This window comes from Ochotona princeps, chromosome 22, assembly GCF_030435755.1.
Source record: "Ochotona princeps isolate mOchPri1 chromosome 22, mOchPri1.hap1, whole genome shotgun sequence".
NCBI lineage: Eukaryota > Metazoa > Chordata > Mammalia > Lagomorpha > Ochotonidae > Ochotona > Ochotona princeps.
Genome location: NC_080853.1, coordinates 16,923,532 through 16,941,842, shown reverse-complemented (window position 1 = coordinate 16,941,842; position 18,311 = coordinate 16,923,532). Strand labels below are relative to the sequence as shown.

The window sequence follows — 18,311 nt, the reverse complement described above, 5'->3', positions numbered from 1 at the left end:
CAGCAGTACTTCCCATTTCTCTTTCGTCTCCACCTCAAATAGCCAACATACCATAATAACGCAAAAGCAAAAACCAAAGCTTGAGGTATGTGCAATTAAGAACCTATTCTGAAAATTTCCTACTGTAGTCACAGTATTTTGAAACCAGAATTCACAAACTCCTTTAAGATGTCTGTAAAAAAACATGAGATCAATCTCTGGTTCTTTCTGAGTCTGTGTTTTTAAGTAATTTAGTAGCAAAAGGCATATATGATAAAATACACAAAAGGTGGGTAGCATGGATTTGACCAAGAACAGTTTTCTCCCTACCAGTCAAGTATCCTCTTCTTTCCACATTTCAGCTTAAGTAGATAAGGAACAACTATTACCTCCAAGATCACCAAATCCACCCTTTCAAGGCATGTTTGTCCAGTTTAAAACCTGGTGTACTTCTGTATAGTTAAAGCATTGAAAGCATCAGCCTGTTTTATTTCGTGACAAGTTTATTGAACAGTAGTATGCAATACTTCATCTTCAAACAAAAATCTTTGCTGAATGATGCCTCGGCAGTATCGTGGCTATACTGACAGGGAGCCATTTTACTGTGTTTGGTTTCTGAAGCTTGGACACAGTGGAATTGCCAGTGAAACAATTTAAATGTGGCAACTTTGAAATTTTGAGTGATTACTGCCAGAAATTCTTTCCAGAAGATTTAATCAGTAGTTCAGCATTTTATTTTTCAAGTGTTCTTAAAATTGATAAGATGTTATTTTTACACACTTGACCCACACCTGTACACAATAACAATGCAGTTATGTTCTGAGCTCTGAGTTTAAGGCTTTTGTATACCCTTACTTTTATACATACTTGCTTACTTCCATACACAGTCTCCTAAACTTTACCTACTGACCCTTAACTACACTGAATACTCAAATTGCTATCTGAAATTCTGAATCAAGTTTCCTACTGGACTTTTCATCGTTGATGCTTTGACCACCTGGAGAACAAAGCCAAGAACTACATCTCAACACTGTGTTGGATTAAAAATAAAGCCACTAGTAACTGCATATCCAAACTAACATGTAACATAGAACACACCTCCAAATTATGCTTTTAAACTAAATGTTTCACAGAAATTCAGAAATCTTTACAAACTTGCTTATTTATAATACATTTGCAAATTTGTCTAATCTTTTAAACTAAAATAAAGATATAAAAACTTCAGAAGGAAGAGAAAAAAATTAAAGAATCTCTTCCAATAATGTTAGTGATCACAAATATTTACACATATACTTGAGTATCATGATAGTGTTTACAAATGAACACGACTTTCAGCAAAGCTTTACAAACCCTTTGGACCATACAAAGCAAATGAGAAAATAATATAAATTCATTTCCACGCCAAACCTAGATCTTAAGAAGAAAATTTTCAGGAAAATGAGGTATGACCAGTTTCACATAACACATTTTCAAGAATTTTTTAAAAACTGAAGACTCCAATACCCAGAACAAGATAAACAGTATGCTTAGCAGTTAGTACTATGTTAATAAGTCTCAGATACACAAAAACGAAGTTCCAGAACGCAAAGCATTTAATTACAGTTCACAACAAGACGCACTGCTGTGATTCAATGAAATGAAACATAGTTCTCTCCAATTTCTATACAAACCACTATTTTCTCAATTTATTTAATTTGATGAACAATTAAACCAAGTTTTCCTTTTCAGTATTTTTCTAAGATGTAGAAATAACAAAGCAGTTGCAATAGAATATGAATTATTTAATACGAATGCATAAACATAAACTGCAAAAATGATAAAAGACTTTGTTCTTCAGACAACTCATTTTTCCAAAATGGAAATAGTCAGATTTCCAATGGGGATAATAAAATCTGCAGTTGAAATAAGACTCCCAAGCAATGTGGCTGTGTTTTGCATTCTGTCTCTGGAATCAGAAACGACTTAACAGAAAATGTAAATCAAACAGCATATACATATTGCTTTTTAAGTTGAGGAGGCAGTATCTAGAGCTCTGTCAAAGCAAATCTGTATCTGAATTATCGAAAGACCCACAACCCAGCCACCTGTTCCTTTCAAAGTCTAAATCAATCCTGCCCCTTAAAGAAATCCGGTTCTGTCAGTCCTCTGAGAATGTCAAATCTTAAATCTTATTACACAAATTAAATTATTGCCACTCATAACTCTGAAGTACACGAGATGCTTTGTGTCCCACTACTTGCAACACCAAAAGGCACTAAGAATGTATTTTTAAATAGCAAATACTTCTTTTAAACAACAAACACCTTTGAAAATACACTGATCTACAGGAAATGTTGAGGATGTTTCAAATCAAGGCAAGAGGATCATATAGAAGACAAAATTTGCTTTTCTTGCTATCTACCAATCTTCCATTCTGTACGATTACTGTACCAGGTGACCCATCCTTAGTGCATTTTAACTAAGGAAAGCAATTCTAAGCAGAGCCTTTTTGTGGCAGTGAACAGAACACTGTACGCAAATCCTTTCATGACAAGTACATTTACCAACCAGAACCCATGTGGTCCTCCTGCCTTAGTGTCCTGATTGCCAAAGGGAAAAAAAAAAAAGACATTTGACAGAGCAAGGAGCCTCACTTCTCTCTCTCCTCTGCATTTGTATGAATTTCTGTACACGACCTACTCATCAAGCTATACCACCAAACCATCTACAGGTGACAGGACTACACAGATGATCTACAGACCAGTTTAGGACCTTTTGTCCTATACTGCTATAGCTAACAAGGCTACCAATTTCAACTTGCGTTTTATATGGCCTAGATACAATAACATTTTCTTATGAGTAAAACCCTCATTTACTTAAAGGCCACATAAATTGGGACATACCAAAACTGACGGAAAAATAAGTCCACCTTGAATAGGACTTCAAAGTAAGCATCTTCGAATTATTACAAGTGGCTTCTGGTTTATGTTGTCATCAAAATAACATGAGCAATTTTTAAACTGTCTACACTAAACTTGGCGATCAAACCAAAAAGGCTCTGGTAGGTAAGGGACTTCAGTTTATTTTTATGGCAAAAGTCTTATTCCACACAGTTTTAAGTGTGACATTAGAAATCAACGTTCAAGGTTATAGCACAAACCATGTGTGGAGTTTTGTATTTTAGGGGGAAAACCCCCAACAAAGCAGTTCTGCTCATTTACATATCAGGAAACAAAGCAGCAATTTCTAAAGCAGGACTGTCTATACAGCAAGAACCTTCAAGAAGCAATAAAAGTACATACAATGAATCTGTATACAGAGATTTTATTCAGTTTTAAAAGAAAATGAGGACTTTAGACAAAGCTTTGACCCTACAACAAAGCAAATCCGTCCAGCTTTAAACCAAATTCCAGGAGTAGCCAACTTAGTATTTTTTCCACAGCTGGCAAGAGCACACTCAATGAGTTCTACTGACATTTCTATTTTTCATCCCATGTGGTATGAAACAAAACCAATCTAGACTCCTTGATAAGCTTTATGCAATCAGTTGAGATTTACAAAAGGTTTCTCTGATGTTATGTCAATCATTTTTGTTCTTTTCAGACAGCTTTACTGTAAAATACAACAAGGTTTATCCCATTATGAGTCTTCTGTAAACAATTAACAATGCTCTATGTTATGGGAACCAATCTATGCAACTCAAAACAGTCCACAGATTCTAACCTGGAAATACTAGGAAAACAATCTGAATGCATTAATCACAGCAATATGAAGATATACCCTAGAAAGAGTCGACGTGAATGGCTATCCTAATATAAGTTTTACTTTTCTCGAGCCTATAGGTCTGTCATTTAAGTCAATAACAGCAGCCGTGGCTTCATCCCGAGATTCAAAAGCCACCATGGCCTCACCTGTGGGCATACCTTTTTCATTGTATTTCAAACATACTGAACCTGGAATCACCTGATAGCCATAAAAGAAATCTAGAATCTCATCAATAGACACAGTGAAGGGCATGTTCTGCACCTTAATTACTGTAGGCCCTGGTTTTCCAGAACTAGATCCAAACCCAGGGGGACCACCAATATGGATTGGCCCAGGCCCAGGCCCTGGCCCAGGCCCAAAGGCTGGTGGTCCACTCAAATGCCCAGGGGCAGTTCCAAGACCTGGAGGACCACTTGCAAAGGCAGGGGGGCCACCTAAACTACCAGGACCATTTCCAAAATTCTGAGGGCCTCCACCAAATCCTGCTGGCCCACTTAAATTATTTGGTCCGCCTCCAAAACCTGGAACGTCCAGTCCTAGACCAGGCAAGCCACCACTTCCAACTGAAGGCATACCAGGTCTACCATCACCAAATGCCCCTCCTAATCCTGGAGGAGGGAGTGGTGGCCCAAAGGCATTTGATCCACCAAAATTACCAGGAAAGTTAAATGGAGGCCCATTGCTGGCCTCCTTTGATCCTACAGTTAAGAAGGGATGCTCTTCACCTCCAGTACTAGGCAATCCTGCACTGGGCAATCCTCCACTCGGTACTCCTGCACCAGGTAGTCCCGCATTGGGGATTCCCGGGCCAGGCATTCCTGCGCCTGGTATTCCTGCACCAGGCATTCCGGTACTGGGTATACCTGCACTGGGCAATGCCACACTGGGCAATCCTGCACTGGGCAACCCTGGTACCGCCGGATTACCTGGCACAGGCAGCTTTAACCCCTTTTTCCCTTGGGCAGGGGGGTTTTTCTCAATTTCTCTCATGTCTTCTAGGGAAACTACATGAACAAAAGCTTCTCTCCCATTTAGTTTTTTACGGTGTAAGTGTTCGGACTTACGTGCATCATCTTCATTTTTAAATTGAACCAATGCCTGTCCTAGACCTTGCCCATTGTTATCAACCAGAACATGTACAGCATTCTCATCCACTGGAATTCCTTCTAGAAACTGAAGAACATCCATCTTGGTAATGCTGAATGGAATATTTGTTATGTGAGCACAAACTTTGGCAGAGTTGACATCTCCCTCCGGATTTAACATCATTTCCCTCTGGTCATAACTGAAGTTCTGCAGTCTTTTTCGAATCATATCTATCTTTTCTAGCATACCTTTCTTAGTAATTGGATGAACTTGAATAAAACGACTGCCCATGTACTGTTTATGACGACATAAAGCAGCCTTATAGTCAGCCTCATTCCTGAACTCTACAAAGCCTTCGCCAGTTGCTTTCCCATTGGGTCCATAAGCTATATAAATACTATCTTCTACAATATCCAACTTCTTAAAAAAATCAATGACATGTTTGTTTTCTGCTTCAAATGGCAGCCCTTTCAAGTAAACGCAAAAACCAGCCTCATGCGGTGATCTTGACCTTGACCTTTTCTGCCCACTGGGCGATTTTGACCTGGGAAGTGTCGGAGGAGGGGGATGAGTTTGTCCAGTAGGTCCCATACTTTGCTTAAAAGTGATATGGCCTCCAGCAGCTACCCACTGTCTCTCTGTGGCAGGGCTAACTTCCACATAGCGTTGAATCATCAGCATCCTGTTTCGTTTCAAAGCTTCAAATGTATCTTGAGGGGAGAGAAATTTAACCAATCCGTTCCCATTATTTCGGCCTACATGATCTTTCAACAAATGAACTGCATCAACACGGAGCCCATGGAAAAATTCTCTAACATCATTTTCCATCGCAGAAAAGGGCATTCCATGCACACTGACATACAGATCATCAGGATTGATGGGAAGTGGCTTCATATTGCTTTGAGAGTTCAGCTGGATAGGATTAACAGGATTCAATGGACCCAGAAACATAGGGTTCAGGTTATTATTCAAATTCAAAGGTGCTCCGGAGCCATTCATTCCAGCAGGCAGAGGTGCTACAGGTGGTGGGTTCAAGGGTGGCATGCCCGACATAGGTGGCAGTGGGGCCATGGGTGGTACAGAAGGGACCGGGGGAATCGGGGGCACAGGAGGCACCGGAGGCAAGGTAGGTACTGGAGGAGGAACTGGTATCGGAGGAATGGACGGCATCGGTGGCAAAGATGGCATCGCTGGGATTGGAGGAATTGGTGGTGGTGGGACAGTGTTCATTGGAGAGGCTGTGCTGGGAACAGTTGAGCTAAATGTTGGGCTCCCAAAGGAAGTCCCGATACTTGGAGGAGCAGTTCCTACACTGGCTGTGGAAAATGTCTGTATGTTTTTGCTGCTTTCATGAACAGAAGTGGTAGCAGTAACTACACTGGGTGAGGGATTATTAAAGTTGGGTACTGTTGTAGGCAAGTTTACCCTGCCACTCATTCCTGAGCTTGGTGCAGGTCCTGATCTACTAGTATTTGCTGGTGGTATATCTAAGTTGGCAGTTTCAAACCGCCTACGACTCAGTTCAATCATATTCTGCATTTCTGTTTTACTACTCAGCAATAGTGTTACTTTTGACCCTTTAATTGCACCACCTGTGCACATCATACCAAGCCTTGCATCTTCATCAGTGGCAAAAACGATGAAAGCCTCACCCAGTTCACCCCCTACAATATGCACGCCCCCATCAGGGATGGTCAATCCAGAGAAGAAGTGGCGAATGTCCATGGTCCCCGCCACAATTGGGAGACCTTGCAAACGGATGACCACAGCCATGCTGCGCTGAAACCACACACACCTGCAGATGAGAAAAGGCAACGGCCAAGTCAGACTCCTTTTTATCACACCAGGTTTTTAGCTACAAGAATGACCAACTACCATAGCAAGCTCTCCAATGTTCCCTCAAGTTATTACAGGCTGTCTTTTTAAAATTAAACACTCTAATTTAAGAAACAATTAGAAACTCAATTCCAAGACTTAAAAGTTCCAGAAAAAATTATTGTAGGGCAGTGAAACCACTTTATACATCATTCAGACCACTGATCATTTACAAAGTTAAGACAAATATGTAATTCAAATCAGGAAACAAAGTTTTACAATCTGTAAGAGGGAAAACATGCGAAATGCACATCAAAGCTTAGCATCTTATTTATATTATCTGATAACCTCATGGAATAAATCAGAATTGTTTCTGGGGCTCAGTCTCAAAATCCAACAAACAAAAAACTAGAATATGAATGGGTTACGCATAATAATTAACATTAAAATAGCTTCAAGTCTCTAATGAAAATCTATTCCACATTTCATACTAAGACCTTTCACTCTGCCTTATCATTTAAATCACACAAGATTTCTTATAAATGAAGATACCAAAAGAACTAGGATAGCCAAAATCAGAATTACTTATATTTATCAACCAAAAAGCAGAAATTAGTAGCAATGCCAAGTAGGCCATATGAATTACAATAAATCCAGTAAGTCATTACCATATATAGCATTTAAAGTAAATGAAAACAAAAGCAAAAAGTTCTTTGTTCCCCAGTGAAGGCCTGACAAGAAAAGTGAGTTTTCTGTCTTAGAAGAACTAGGCTGTGCATCTTAACTTGGTGACTGTTACAGCTGAGGATCCAATTCAGCTCCTGTGAGACCTCTGGCTGCTTACTGACACTCTCACAAAGAAAATATTTACCACTCATTTAAGTAAAATTTCAGTTCTAAAGCCTTTTAAAATGCAAATCCAGGGCACGGTGCAGTAGCATAGTGGCGGAAGCCCTCGCCTTGAATGTGCCAGGATCCCACATGGGCACAGGATCTAGTCCTGGCAGCCCTGCTTCCCATCCAGCTCCCTGCTTGTGGCCTGGGAAAGCAGTCGAGGATGGCCCAGAGCACTGGGACCCTGCACCCGCGTGAGGGACCTGGAAGAAGCTCCTGGCTCCTGATTGGCTAAGCCCGCGGCCACTTGGGGAGTGAACCATCGGATGGACAATCTTCCTCTCTGTATATCTGAGTTGCCAAAAAAAAAAAAAAAAGAGAGAGAGCAGCAAATCCAAGTGGCACTAAAGTTCCTAGGACTGAAAAATCAAGCAATCTTAAAAAAAACCAACTTTAAAAATACAGGACCAGGGCCCAGCGCAGTAGCCTAGCAGCTAAAGTCCTAACCTTGCATACACCAGGGTCACACATGGGCACCGGTTTTAATCCCTGCGGCTCTACTTTCCATTCAGCTCCCTGCCTGTGGACTGGGAAAGCAGTAGAGGATGGCTCAAAGCCTTGGGATCCTGTACCCACATAAGAGACCTGGAAGAGGCTCTGGACTCCATGGTTCAGATCAGTGCATCCCTGACTGTTGCGGTCACTTGGGGAGTGAAATCAATGGATTTCCTTCTCTATCTGAATTTACAATAAAAATAAAATAAAATCTAACAAAAAATACACATATACATGGGACCAGGCTGTCTCTGACACTCTCCTTTCGAAAGGGACCCCACCTCCTGGTTCTTTTTAAAGATTTATTTATTTTCATTGGCAAAGTCAGATACACAGAGAGGAGGAGAGACAGAGAGGAAGATCTTTCCCACCAATGATTCACTCCCCAAGTGACCGCAATGGCCAATGCTGTGCCAATCTGAAGCCAGGAGCCAGGAACCTCCTCCAGGTCTCCCACACGGGTGCATGGTCCTTGGACCGTCTTCGACTGCTTTTCCAGGCCACAAGCAGAGAGCTGGATTGGAACTGGAGCTTCTGGGATTAGAACCGGTGCCCATATGGGATCCCAGCACGTGCAAGGTGAGGATTTTAACCACTATGCTATCGTGCCGGGCCACTGGCTCTGAGAGATACCTTCCCGGCTTCGACGTTCACCTGGTCATTTCACAAATAAAACATCTGTTTGCAACCTAAAACACACACACACACACACATATATGACCAGTGAAACAGTGCAGCAAGCTCTCTTCCTTCTGCTATTAGAATCCCACATGGGCAACAGTTCATGTCCTGGATGCCCCACTTCAAATCCAGCTCTCTGCTTTCCACCTGGGAATGCAGCTGAGGATGGCTCAACTCCTCAGTCAGCTGCCATCATGTGGGAAGCCCAAAAGAAACAGCTTTTGGCCTGGTTTCCACACAGCTGCTGCTTGTCGCTGCTAGCAATGTAGAGCACTGGTTTGAGTTCCCCTGCTCTGATTCTGATCCATCCCTTTCCTAATAAATATGGAAAGGCAGCAGAAAAACGCCTAAGTGCTAGGTATTGAGCATGTCAACTACATGGTACATCCAGATGGAGCTCCTGGCTGCTGGTTTCAGCCTGTCCCAGGCCTAACTGTTGTGGCCTTTTGGGGAGTGAACTGGTACTTGGAACATAGATATTTCTTTTTTGTCACTTTGACTTTCAAGTAAATATTTTTTTAAAAAATAAATAAACTGGGAGCTTGGCGTGGTAGCCTAGTGGCTAAAGTCTTTGCGCTGCATATGCCAGGATCCTATATGGGTCCCAAATTCATGTCCCAGCTGCTCCACTTCCATTCCAGCTCCCTGCTTGTGGCCTGGGAAAGCAATGGAGGATGATGGCCCAAAGCCTTGGGACCCTGCACCCACAAGAAAGATGCAGAAGAAGCTCCTGGCTCCTGCTTTAAGATTGGCTCAGCAGTGGCCGTTGCAACCATTTGAGGAATGAACGAGCGGATGGAAGATATTTCTCTTGGACACTCCTCTCTGTAAATCTCCCTTTCCAATAAAAATACGTCACTATAAATAAATAATCGGATTATGTGACTTCTTTCTGTGACTTTTGAGTTTTGGAGTCTTAGTATAAGTAAGCTCTATGATTCTGTAACTCCATGCCAGCAGTTCTACAGTGTCAAGTATTCTAGAAATACTAAAACCAATGCAACAAAATTTGTTAACTGGAGCGGGCCTTGTGGCTCAGTGAGTTAAGTCACCACCCCACATCACAAAACTGTGTTGCCCTTTTTCAGATTCAGCTTCCTGCTAATAAGATTTGGAAGGCAAAGTAAGATGCACCAAGTGCTTGGGGCCCCTGCCACCCAAGTGGGAGACCAGTATGGAGTGCCAGGGTTCTGGCTTCAGCCTGACCAGACCTGGCTGTTGTGTGGCCATTTGGAAGTGAACCATCAGATGGAAGAATGAGATCTCTCTCATTTGTGCTCTTTGGTGCTATATGTCTTTCAAATAAATCAATACACAAATCTCTTAAAATGTATAATTATATTTCAGCATTAGAATTGTGGTATACAAAAGAAAGTTTGGGTTTGACAGTTTCTTCATATACTTATATACAAAAACAAAACCCATCTTCAAATTGACTGGCAAACACAGTGCTCTTTGTGAGACCACCACAAAACAATAATAACTTGAGGGAGATTGAGGGAAGCTTTGTAACTTCAAAAATCCACAAGAAAAATGAACACTAAAGAACATCACACTAACAGACTTTGTTAGCAGCCTATAAAGAAATTCCTCAAGTTTCAAATCATTAAATCAAATCTACCTTCCTCACTAATTCTAAAATATGGGGTTATATGCGAAATTGCAAAAACATTCTGATTCAACTTCAAAAAATGCTTAGCCACTTCATATGGGGAAAGCATGATGGGTACTCCAGGTACCCAAAACAACTTTGAGAAAGAAATATCAGTCTGCATTGGGATAATGAAACAGAAACACAAACATTAAAAACAGACCTAAAGTTACACACACTGTAAGTCTTTCACCATTTTCTTTTAAGAAAGGAATTCAATGAGTCTGTACAACATACACAGGAAAACACATTACTGAAAATCTGCCTCACATTACTAAAAGAGGTGAGAATTAAACTAAAATAGAGCACAATATTTACTCATAAAGCCATCTGAAGACGAGAATACGTTTTAAGTTCTGAAATATAGAAAGTAACATCTTCACTCTGCTTACCAGGCATCTGCTTGCCAGATAAGCCATTCCAAACTATCCTGAGCCTCCTACCTTACGTATAGTATCAGGTTCAACTGCTCCAAGGCTCCATCTGAAGTCTAAAATTTGAAGATACAACCTAATATCTATATCTCTAAGGAATATGATTAACCATACCAATAAGAAGAATTCGTATTTCTAAGTAGTCTCAGGCGCTACTAAGGAAAACCACCCAGCTAATTACTGCCAAAGAATGCAGCAGAAGTATATGTAAAGCTGACCCTCAAAATAAAGCTATAACTGTCCAAGGCAACCCAATCTCCCCATCCCAACTGTCACATAAGCTAAACACACACACAAACATACTTGTGAGCACACACAGTTTAATTACTACACATATTTTCATGTTTCTTAATAAGTTATCTAATTTTATTTGTGTGTAAAATCAAACCCTCTATGCAAAGTCTCTTACCTGATAATATAAGAGATGTATTTTCTTAACAAGAAGTAGAGGCCAAGTCAATCCTGTGGGCAACCAATTAAAACCAACTTTTAGACTGCAATAGAGAATAAATGGAGGCAAAAATCAATTCAGGAAACACAAAACAACACGCACAGGCCACACTGAACTGTACATTATGAAGGCGAATCTGAAACACCAACGTACTTCATTAGAATGCATTTTAAAAAGAGAAAAAACATGTATCAAAATCCCATACGTGTATTTTAACTTGGTATTACTTTCAAATGATTCTCTCAAAGTATCTATAAATTTACATACATCAAGAAAGTGTGATAATTAGTCCAAGAAAGAACCAAGTGAAAACTAAACCACTCAAATAAGGTCAACTTCTTCACAGTTTTTATCGTTTGTTGATTAAACCAGTCCAGAAAACCAAAACAAAATCCAACTGCCATTTTCCCCAAGTTCCCACCAAACTTTTCCTGAAAAAGCACAAATTCACCAACAATAATTCCTGGACAAATTAAGTCATCAATTCAAACATACCTGGGGAAATGACTGCAATTCTTTCTATTTGTTTTCTTTTACAACAAAACTGAATCAATAACAAAACTTAAAAAGTGAAAAGTTTTTGCTACGAGAACTAATTTCAATTAACTTGAGGAAAATTAACACCACAGCAGTTCTAAAAAAACTTGCAGTTAAAAAAAAAAAAAAAAAAGAAAACCCCTCCAAGTCTGGTAAGTTGAAAGTACTTCCCAAACAAAAATTTTGAACAACTCATAAGCAGTATACACAACCAATGATTCAACTATATTCAAAAGGTCATTTTTTAAATTCAGAAAAAGAAAACTGCTACTTTTGGGCATTAAGATAACCAACAGAAGACTTAGCCAAACAAAGCTCATGTTAATCTTTCAAGGTCAAAATACTCCTACCAAGACTAATATTCACCACCAAAAAGTAAAACGTGACTACAAAAATTTCCCAAAGATCAAATAAACATCTTCCAATCAAGTACTCAAACTACGGGAGAACAAAGTGACTGCTTAACACAGAAACCTTTGCAGATGTTATAAACACATGTTCAGAATTACTACTACAGCATCAGGAAAAGCAGAGATGACTGATTGGGGTCCCTGCCACAAGACAGAATTCCCAGCTCTTGGCTTCCACTAGGCCCAACTCAGACTGTTGCTGCCATCTGCACAGAGAACCAACAAGCAGGTGGAACATCTCTTTTCCTGTCCCTTTGCCTTCCAAATAAAAATCTTAAATAACAAAAACCAAAAATGCTTTTTTAACTTAAAAGCCATTATTTAGGGGCGGGGGTTTGTTGTGGCATTTCAGAAAAGAGTATCTGGTTCTTGTTCTACTACCTATTTCTTCTGCTATAGTTTCAATCTAATGCACCTGGAAAAGCAGCTGAACATGGTCTAAGTACTTGGGTTCCTACTACTCATGTGGGAGACCTGGATGGAGTTCCTCACTCCTGGCTTTAGCCTGGTCTATCCCTAGTCACCACAAGCATTTGTAGAGAGAATCAGCAAATCAAAGGTTAACTCTCCCTCTTTTATTCTGCCTTTCAAAATAATCGCCTGATTTGAGTTCCAGTTGCTCCACTTCCAAATGAGCTCCCTGCTAATGTGCCTAGGAAAGCAGAGCAAGACTGGTTTCAAGCTCTTGGCAACGGCCTTCCTCCTACCCCAGCACTGCCAATTGCAACCATTTAGGTTGTCTCTCTCTAACTCTGCCTTTCAAATAAATAAAAATAAACCTTAATTTTGTTTTGAACGGTCGCAAAGTGAAATGTGGAACAATAACAACAACAAAATACATGCTTCCACAAGGAGGATATTACGGATTGAACTATTCGCTCTTTAAAGGCTTCACTCTTAATAGCTCTTAACCAGAGTGATTTTCTAATTACACATTTTTGATGAACATTTGACCTCTCCTGAAGGCACCAATTCTAAAGTTCAGGTATGGTCCTGGTACAGTAGCCTAGCAGCTAAGGTCCTCACCTTGCATGTGCAGGAATCCCATATGGGAACAGGTTCTAAGCCAGCGGCCCCGCTTCATTTCCCATCCAGCTCCCTGCCTGTGGCCTGGAAAGCAGTCGAAGACGGCCCAAAGCCTTGGGACCCTGCACCCGTGTGGGAGACCTAGAAGAGCCTGGCTCCTGGCTCCTGGCTCCTGGCTTCGGTTTGGCGCAGCTCCGGCTGCTGTTGGGGCCGCTTGGGGAGTGAATCATGGGACGGAAGATCTTCCTCTCTTATCTCTCCTCCTCTTTGTATATCTGACTTTCCAATAAAAATAAAATATGGAGTCAGGCCAATTCCCCAAATACAGCGGACACAGATTCATCAACCTCTTTCCTCTCAGCCCAAAAAACAGCAAGTCTTACCTAAGAAAGGACAAATCCAAAGCTAGCCAGTTAAACCCACAGAGAACTTATTAGATCTCGCCTCAAAATATTTACTGGGCTGCCTGAAGCTATGAAGAAATGACTAGTTAAAGTTTCAGGTGCTTAATTTAAGGCACAGATAATTCCAGATAATACTTGTGGTTCTGCTCCTCTTCGGCGAAGAGGAAGCTATGGCATACTACGGAAACATGCAGCAAGCAAAGGCTGAAGTCAGAACTTCAGTATGCTTGAAGAACATCAGGTGCAGTTCTTCTAACCAGTCAGGGAAATGAGAACTGGAAATGTCAGGCACCTTTGTTTACAGCACTCACTTTGTGAAGACCACATAATTTAAGTCACCACTGTTTTCCAGGAGTCTCTTCCTGTATGCTGACAGATACCAACTCCACAGATGAGTACAAAATGAAAATCCCACCCATCCACCTTAACCTTTAGAAGAAAAATACTAAAGACTCAAACACCAGGAAATATTTTATCTATACATAGAATTTAAAGAGTGAAGAAGAAAATCTGCCTGATCCACCATTAAGCTCCACTGATATATTTCAGAAGATCTAAGACAAGAAGCTTATTTTACCACAAACCTTACTTTTCAGGGTAACTTCACAAATACTAGAGATGCACAAATTATAAATATATGCTACAAAAACTGAGAATATTAGGAACACTTACTTGCTATTCCAATCACTTGAAATTCCAGAATGTCTGACAAATTTTTCTAGCAAGAAATCATGGTACAAACTAAAACCTGATCATTTATACTCTTCAACTGGTATTAAACACCCAAGGGTGAATTTTAACTGTTATCATTCTTCACATGAGCCAGTGTACTAAGAGCTAGGTTCTTCAGATGCAAAAGAAACAAAAAACCAGCAACCCCTCAAATCTTTACCTCACAACTGAATAACAGAGACTCAAACCAACGGGCACAATGCTATAGGCAGTACACTCACATTGTGGCAGGTCTTACAAAGCCACCACAGTTTATTCACAGTATTTTGTCTCTCACCCCCAAATGGAATAATATCAGATTCCGGCACGAAAAATTCTTCCAACAGTGATGGATGGAGATATATCCTTTTTATAATTCATCATTAAATTTCACCACCAACTTCCTTTCAGTACCCAAAGGCAGGAAATCAAAAGATAATTCTAAATAACATTTCTTCTACCAAAAAGACATGTTTTGATCCTCTCAGATGTCAACAACAATGTTCATAATTTACCTAAACTTCCAAACAAAAAATATTAGTTTCCAATTTAACCAAATACAGTCACCCTTACTATAGTTAAAGCAGAGTTTAAGCTTAATCAACTAAGGAGTTAGCCTGGTGACAACTGGCTAATCCCCAGTTTTCAAGCACTGGCTGCTCCACTTCCCATCCAGCTCCCTGCCTGTGGCCTGGGAAAGCAGCGGAAGACAGCCCAAAGCCTTGGGACCCTGCACCATCGTGGGAGACCTGGAAGAAGTTCTGGCTCCTGGATTTGCATTAGCTTAGCTCCAGCCATTGCAGCCATCTGGGAAGTGAACCAGGAAAAGGAAGATCTTTGTCCCTCCCTCTCGGCATACAGTAATTTATGTGAAATTAATTTTGTTTAGTAGTTCATTTATTCCACGAACATTTAGTAATTACTTGTAGGTCAAGCAAAAAAATTTAAAACTGGGTAACTATCCATTTTAGGGCACCTTTTGTGCAACCAATTTTTGATACTTAGTTTTTCCTGTAATGTTTACAGAAGAAAGCATTCATTCATTCAAACTGAACAAGGGAGTAGCTCTCTGCAAAATGGAATAAACAGTACCAACATCAACACACCGGATTTCAGTACCCACAAAAGCAACCTTCATATCTAAAACTCCACCAAAATACACCAAATGCTCAATATGCAGTCAACCAGAAATGTAAATCATCAAAAAAGGGAAAGAAGCCTACCATGTACTGGTATTAGCACATAATAACATGTTGCAAGTAACAACCCAAACAGTTCTGAAGCTTAACATATTTCACCTAGCACAAAGGAGCATGAGAAAAACAAATCATGCATTACAATCCATAAACAAAGAAATCAACATTTAACAGAGCATAATACGTGAGGAGTCAGACGGGATAGTAGACAGCTAGTTTTTTTCTGGTCCCCAAGTTATTTTTTTAAATATAAAATTGTATTTTCTCCCCCATGTCTTAATTTCCCCAGAGCACATTTCTCCCAAGGACACACAATTGGGGTAGAATTAACAATTCATCATCTGGAGGTGACCCACTTAATCTCATCTCCAGGCCACTGTCCAGGAGGCAGTGGTTGAATGATCAATTAGAAGGGGAATGAGGAAATTAACCCATCCCACCCTTCTGAAGCTTTTGTTTCAGAGCTAGGTGCTACTGGAATCTTTCCTTTGTTCTTGGAGAAATTCCTTTTGAGCTGAGGTTTAAAAGGTACTAAGTTCTCTAGAGCATGGATGTTTCCTCCCAGGGATCCCCCCTTCTTCCACTAGGGCAGGAGGCATGTTCCCTACTCTCTTCAAACAAATCTTGCTTTATGGGCCCGGCGGCGTGGCCTAGCGGCTTGAAAGTCCTCGCCTTGAAAGTCCTCGCCTTGAAAGCCCCGGGATCCCATATAGGCGCCGGTTCTAATCCCAGCAGCTCCACTTCCCATCCAGCTCCCTGCTTGTGGCCTGGGAAAGCAGTCGAGGACGGCCCAAAGCCTTGGGACCCTGCACCCGTGTGGGAGACCCGGAGGAGGTTCCAGGTTCCCGACTTTGGATCGGCGCGCACCGACCGTTAGGGCTCACTAGGGGAGTGAATCATGGGACGGAAGATCTTCCTCTCTGTCTCTCCTCCTCTCTGTATATCTGACTTTGTAATAAAATAAGTAAATCTTTAAAAAAAAAAAATCTTGCTTTAAAATTACAGTTGGTCACATAAAACTTTTTCTTTCATGTAAGACAAGAAACGAGGTTGCTGCCATGTTTTTGTGTCGAACATCCTACAATACTAAAGAGATACCGATGCATTTCCTATTTCATGAGAAAAAAACTGCCCAATAACACAGTAATCCTTATAATTTCACAGAAACACAAACATTTAATTTTCTTCAAAAATGACGAAAGAATTCACTTAAGAAGCCCACAAAAGTTCTATTCAAAATTTTTAGTATTCTTGGAAAAACATCTGAACACAATTACTTTCCATGAAAACAATCATATTTCGGGCCCTGTGCCGTAGCCTAACACCTAAAGTCCTCGCCTTGCACATGCCAGGATCCCACAAGGTTTCCAGTTCTAACCCCAATGACTGCTTCCCATCCAGCTCCCTGCTTGTGGCCTAGGAAAGCAGTCCAGGACAGACCAAGGCCTTGGCAGCCTGCACCCACCGTAGCTCGTGGCTTAGGATCAGCTCAGCTATGACCATTGCAACCACTTGGATCAATGGACAGATGATCTTCTTCTCTGACTTTCCAATAAAAATAAATCTTAAAAAAAAAAAAAAAAAACCTACCAGATTTCAAAAACAAGCACAACCAGTCTTGTAGTCCATTACTTCAAAAAGCAAGATTTCCCACTACGTGTCCAAACTTGCAAGGTTTTGTTTCTTTTAACTTCAAAAGCTCTGAAACGTATTAATACACACCAGTTAACCAGATCCGAAGGCAAATCACACTACTTCAAACCATTCAGGGAAGAGCAAAAACAACTCCAGTCCCACGCCTTCAACAAACCTTTCATTGCCATTCCGTTTTTCAAGTTCTGGAGACTGACCATTAACCTAACCCTAATAACACAAAACGATTCCTGCCAACCTCCACCAATCACACTGGGCCAACTCTGAGGATTCAAGAGGCAGAGAAAACGGCCATGACGCGGTCCACTGAAGAGTGTGCAATTCTCCACCTGCAGCACACAGCTGAAGGAAGGCTCAGAGCGGATAAGAGGCCTGAGCAGGACTCACCGGGAATCACTCAAAACGTCCAGGCCATCACCGCCTAGCAGCTAAGCGCGCTGCCCTAGTGCCCTGCAAAGCATGCCCACTCAGGCCAGCCAGCACAAGGCCACAAGGCTCCGCCCACCACCTCACGAGGATGCAAACTACCTCCGCCACGCTGCGGGGAAGACGACCCTTCAAACTCTCCTCCTACCCTCAGCATTTCAGGGAGGGAATGCGGCTCCTGACCGAGGGCGGGGGGACCCATGGAGGAGACCCTCACTACCATTTCTGAGTCTCAGGAAGCGTGGTCGCAACCTACTTCCCTGAGCTGGGCTTTGGACGAAGTCCGCTCGCCGCTCCCTACACCTTTAGGCCACCGTGGGACAGGACAGGGCAACCCTCCTCCGAGACTTCCGTTGCGGATTCTCAGGGAGGTCCCGACAGCAGCTTTCGCCCCACAGGAGGTCCACACTGGAGCCTGCTTTTCCAGGAAGGCGGAAGCAGGGACGGCACGACCACGTTCTACCTCCACTTCGGGGGGCAGGGGAGAAGCAGCAGGCTGGCACTGACTTCTACCACACTTGCGGCCACAGAACATCTTCCGCATTCGGGATACGTGTTTGTATTTTCACTGCAGTCCCCGTTAGTTCGCAAGCCGCCGGAGCCACCCAGCTCGGGCCGCCTCCCTCTGGTGACGAGAGGGGGGCGTCCACGCTATGGCCTCGTTCCCACTCCGGGAGGCAGGCTCATCCTCCGGGGATCTCTCTGCATTTCCCTCACA

At 41.6% G+C, this 18,311-nt stretch overlaps 1 protein-coding gene across 7 annotated transcripts in view; it reads right to left on the bottom strand.

The window, feature by feature from the left end:
* The window catches only part of LOC101531814 (RNA-binding protein 12), a 38,967-nt gene that overhangs the window by 20,293 nt on the left and 363 nt on the right, over positions 1-18,311 (bottom strand). Inside the window, exons 2-4 of one of the 7 annotated variants that reach the window (XM_058679771.1) lie at positions 11,189-11,273; positions 3,784-6,604; positions 2,766-2,774 (exon numbers count right to left, since the gene is read on the bottom strand). The exons of 1 other annotated variant lie outside the window; for it this stretch is intronic. In XM_058679771.1, coding sequence (XP_058535754.1) covers positions 2,766-2,774; positions 3,784-6,582 — 2,808 coding nt within the window. In that variant the 5' untranslated portion in view covers positions 6,583-6,604; positions 11,189-11,273. Of the gene's footprint in view, positions 1-2,765; positions 2,775-3,266; positions 6,605-11,188; positions 11,274-18,311 lie in introns of those variants that run through there. 5 more of the 7 variants (XM_058679766.1, XM_058679767.1, XM_058679769.1 and 2 more) reach the window with 5 other exon arrangements.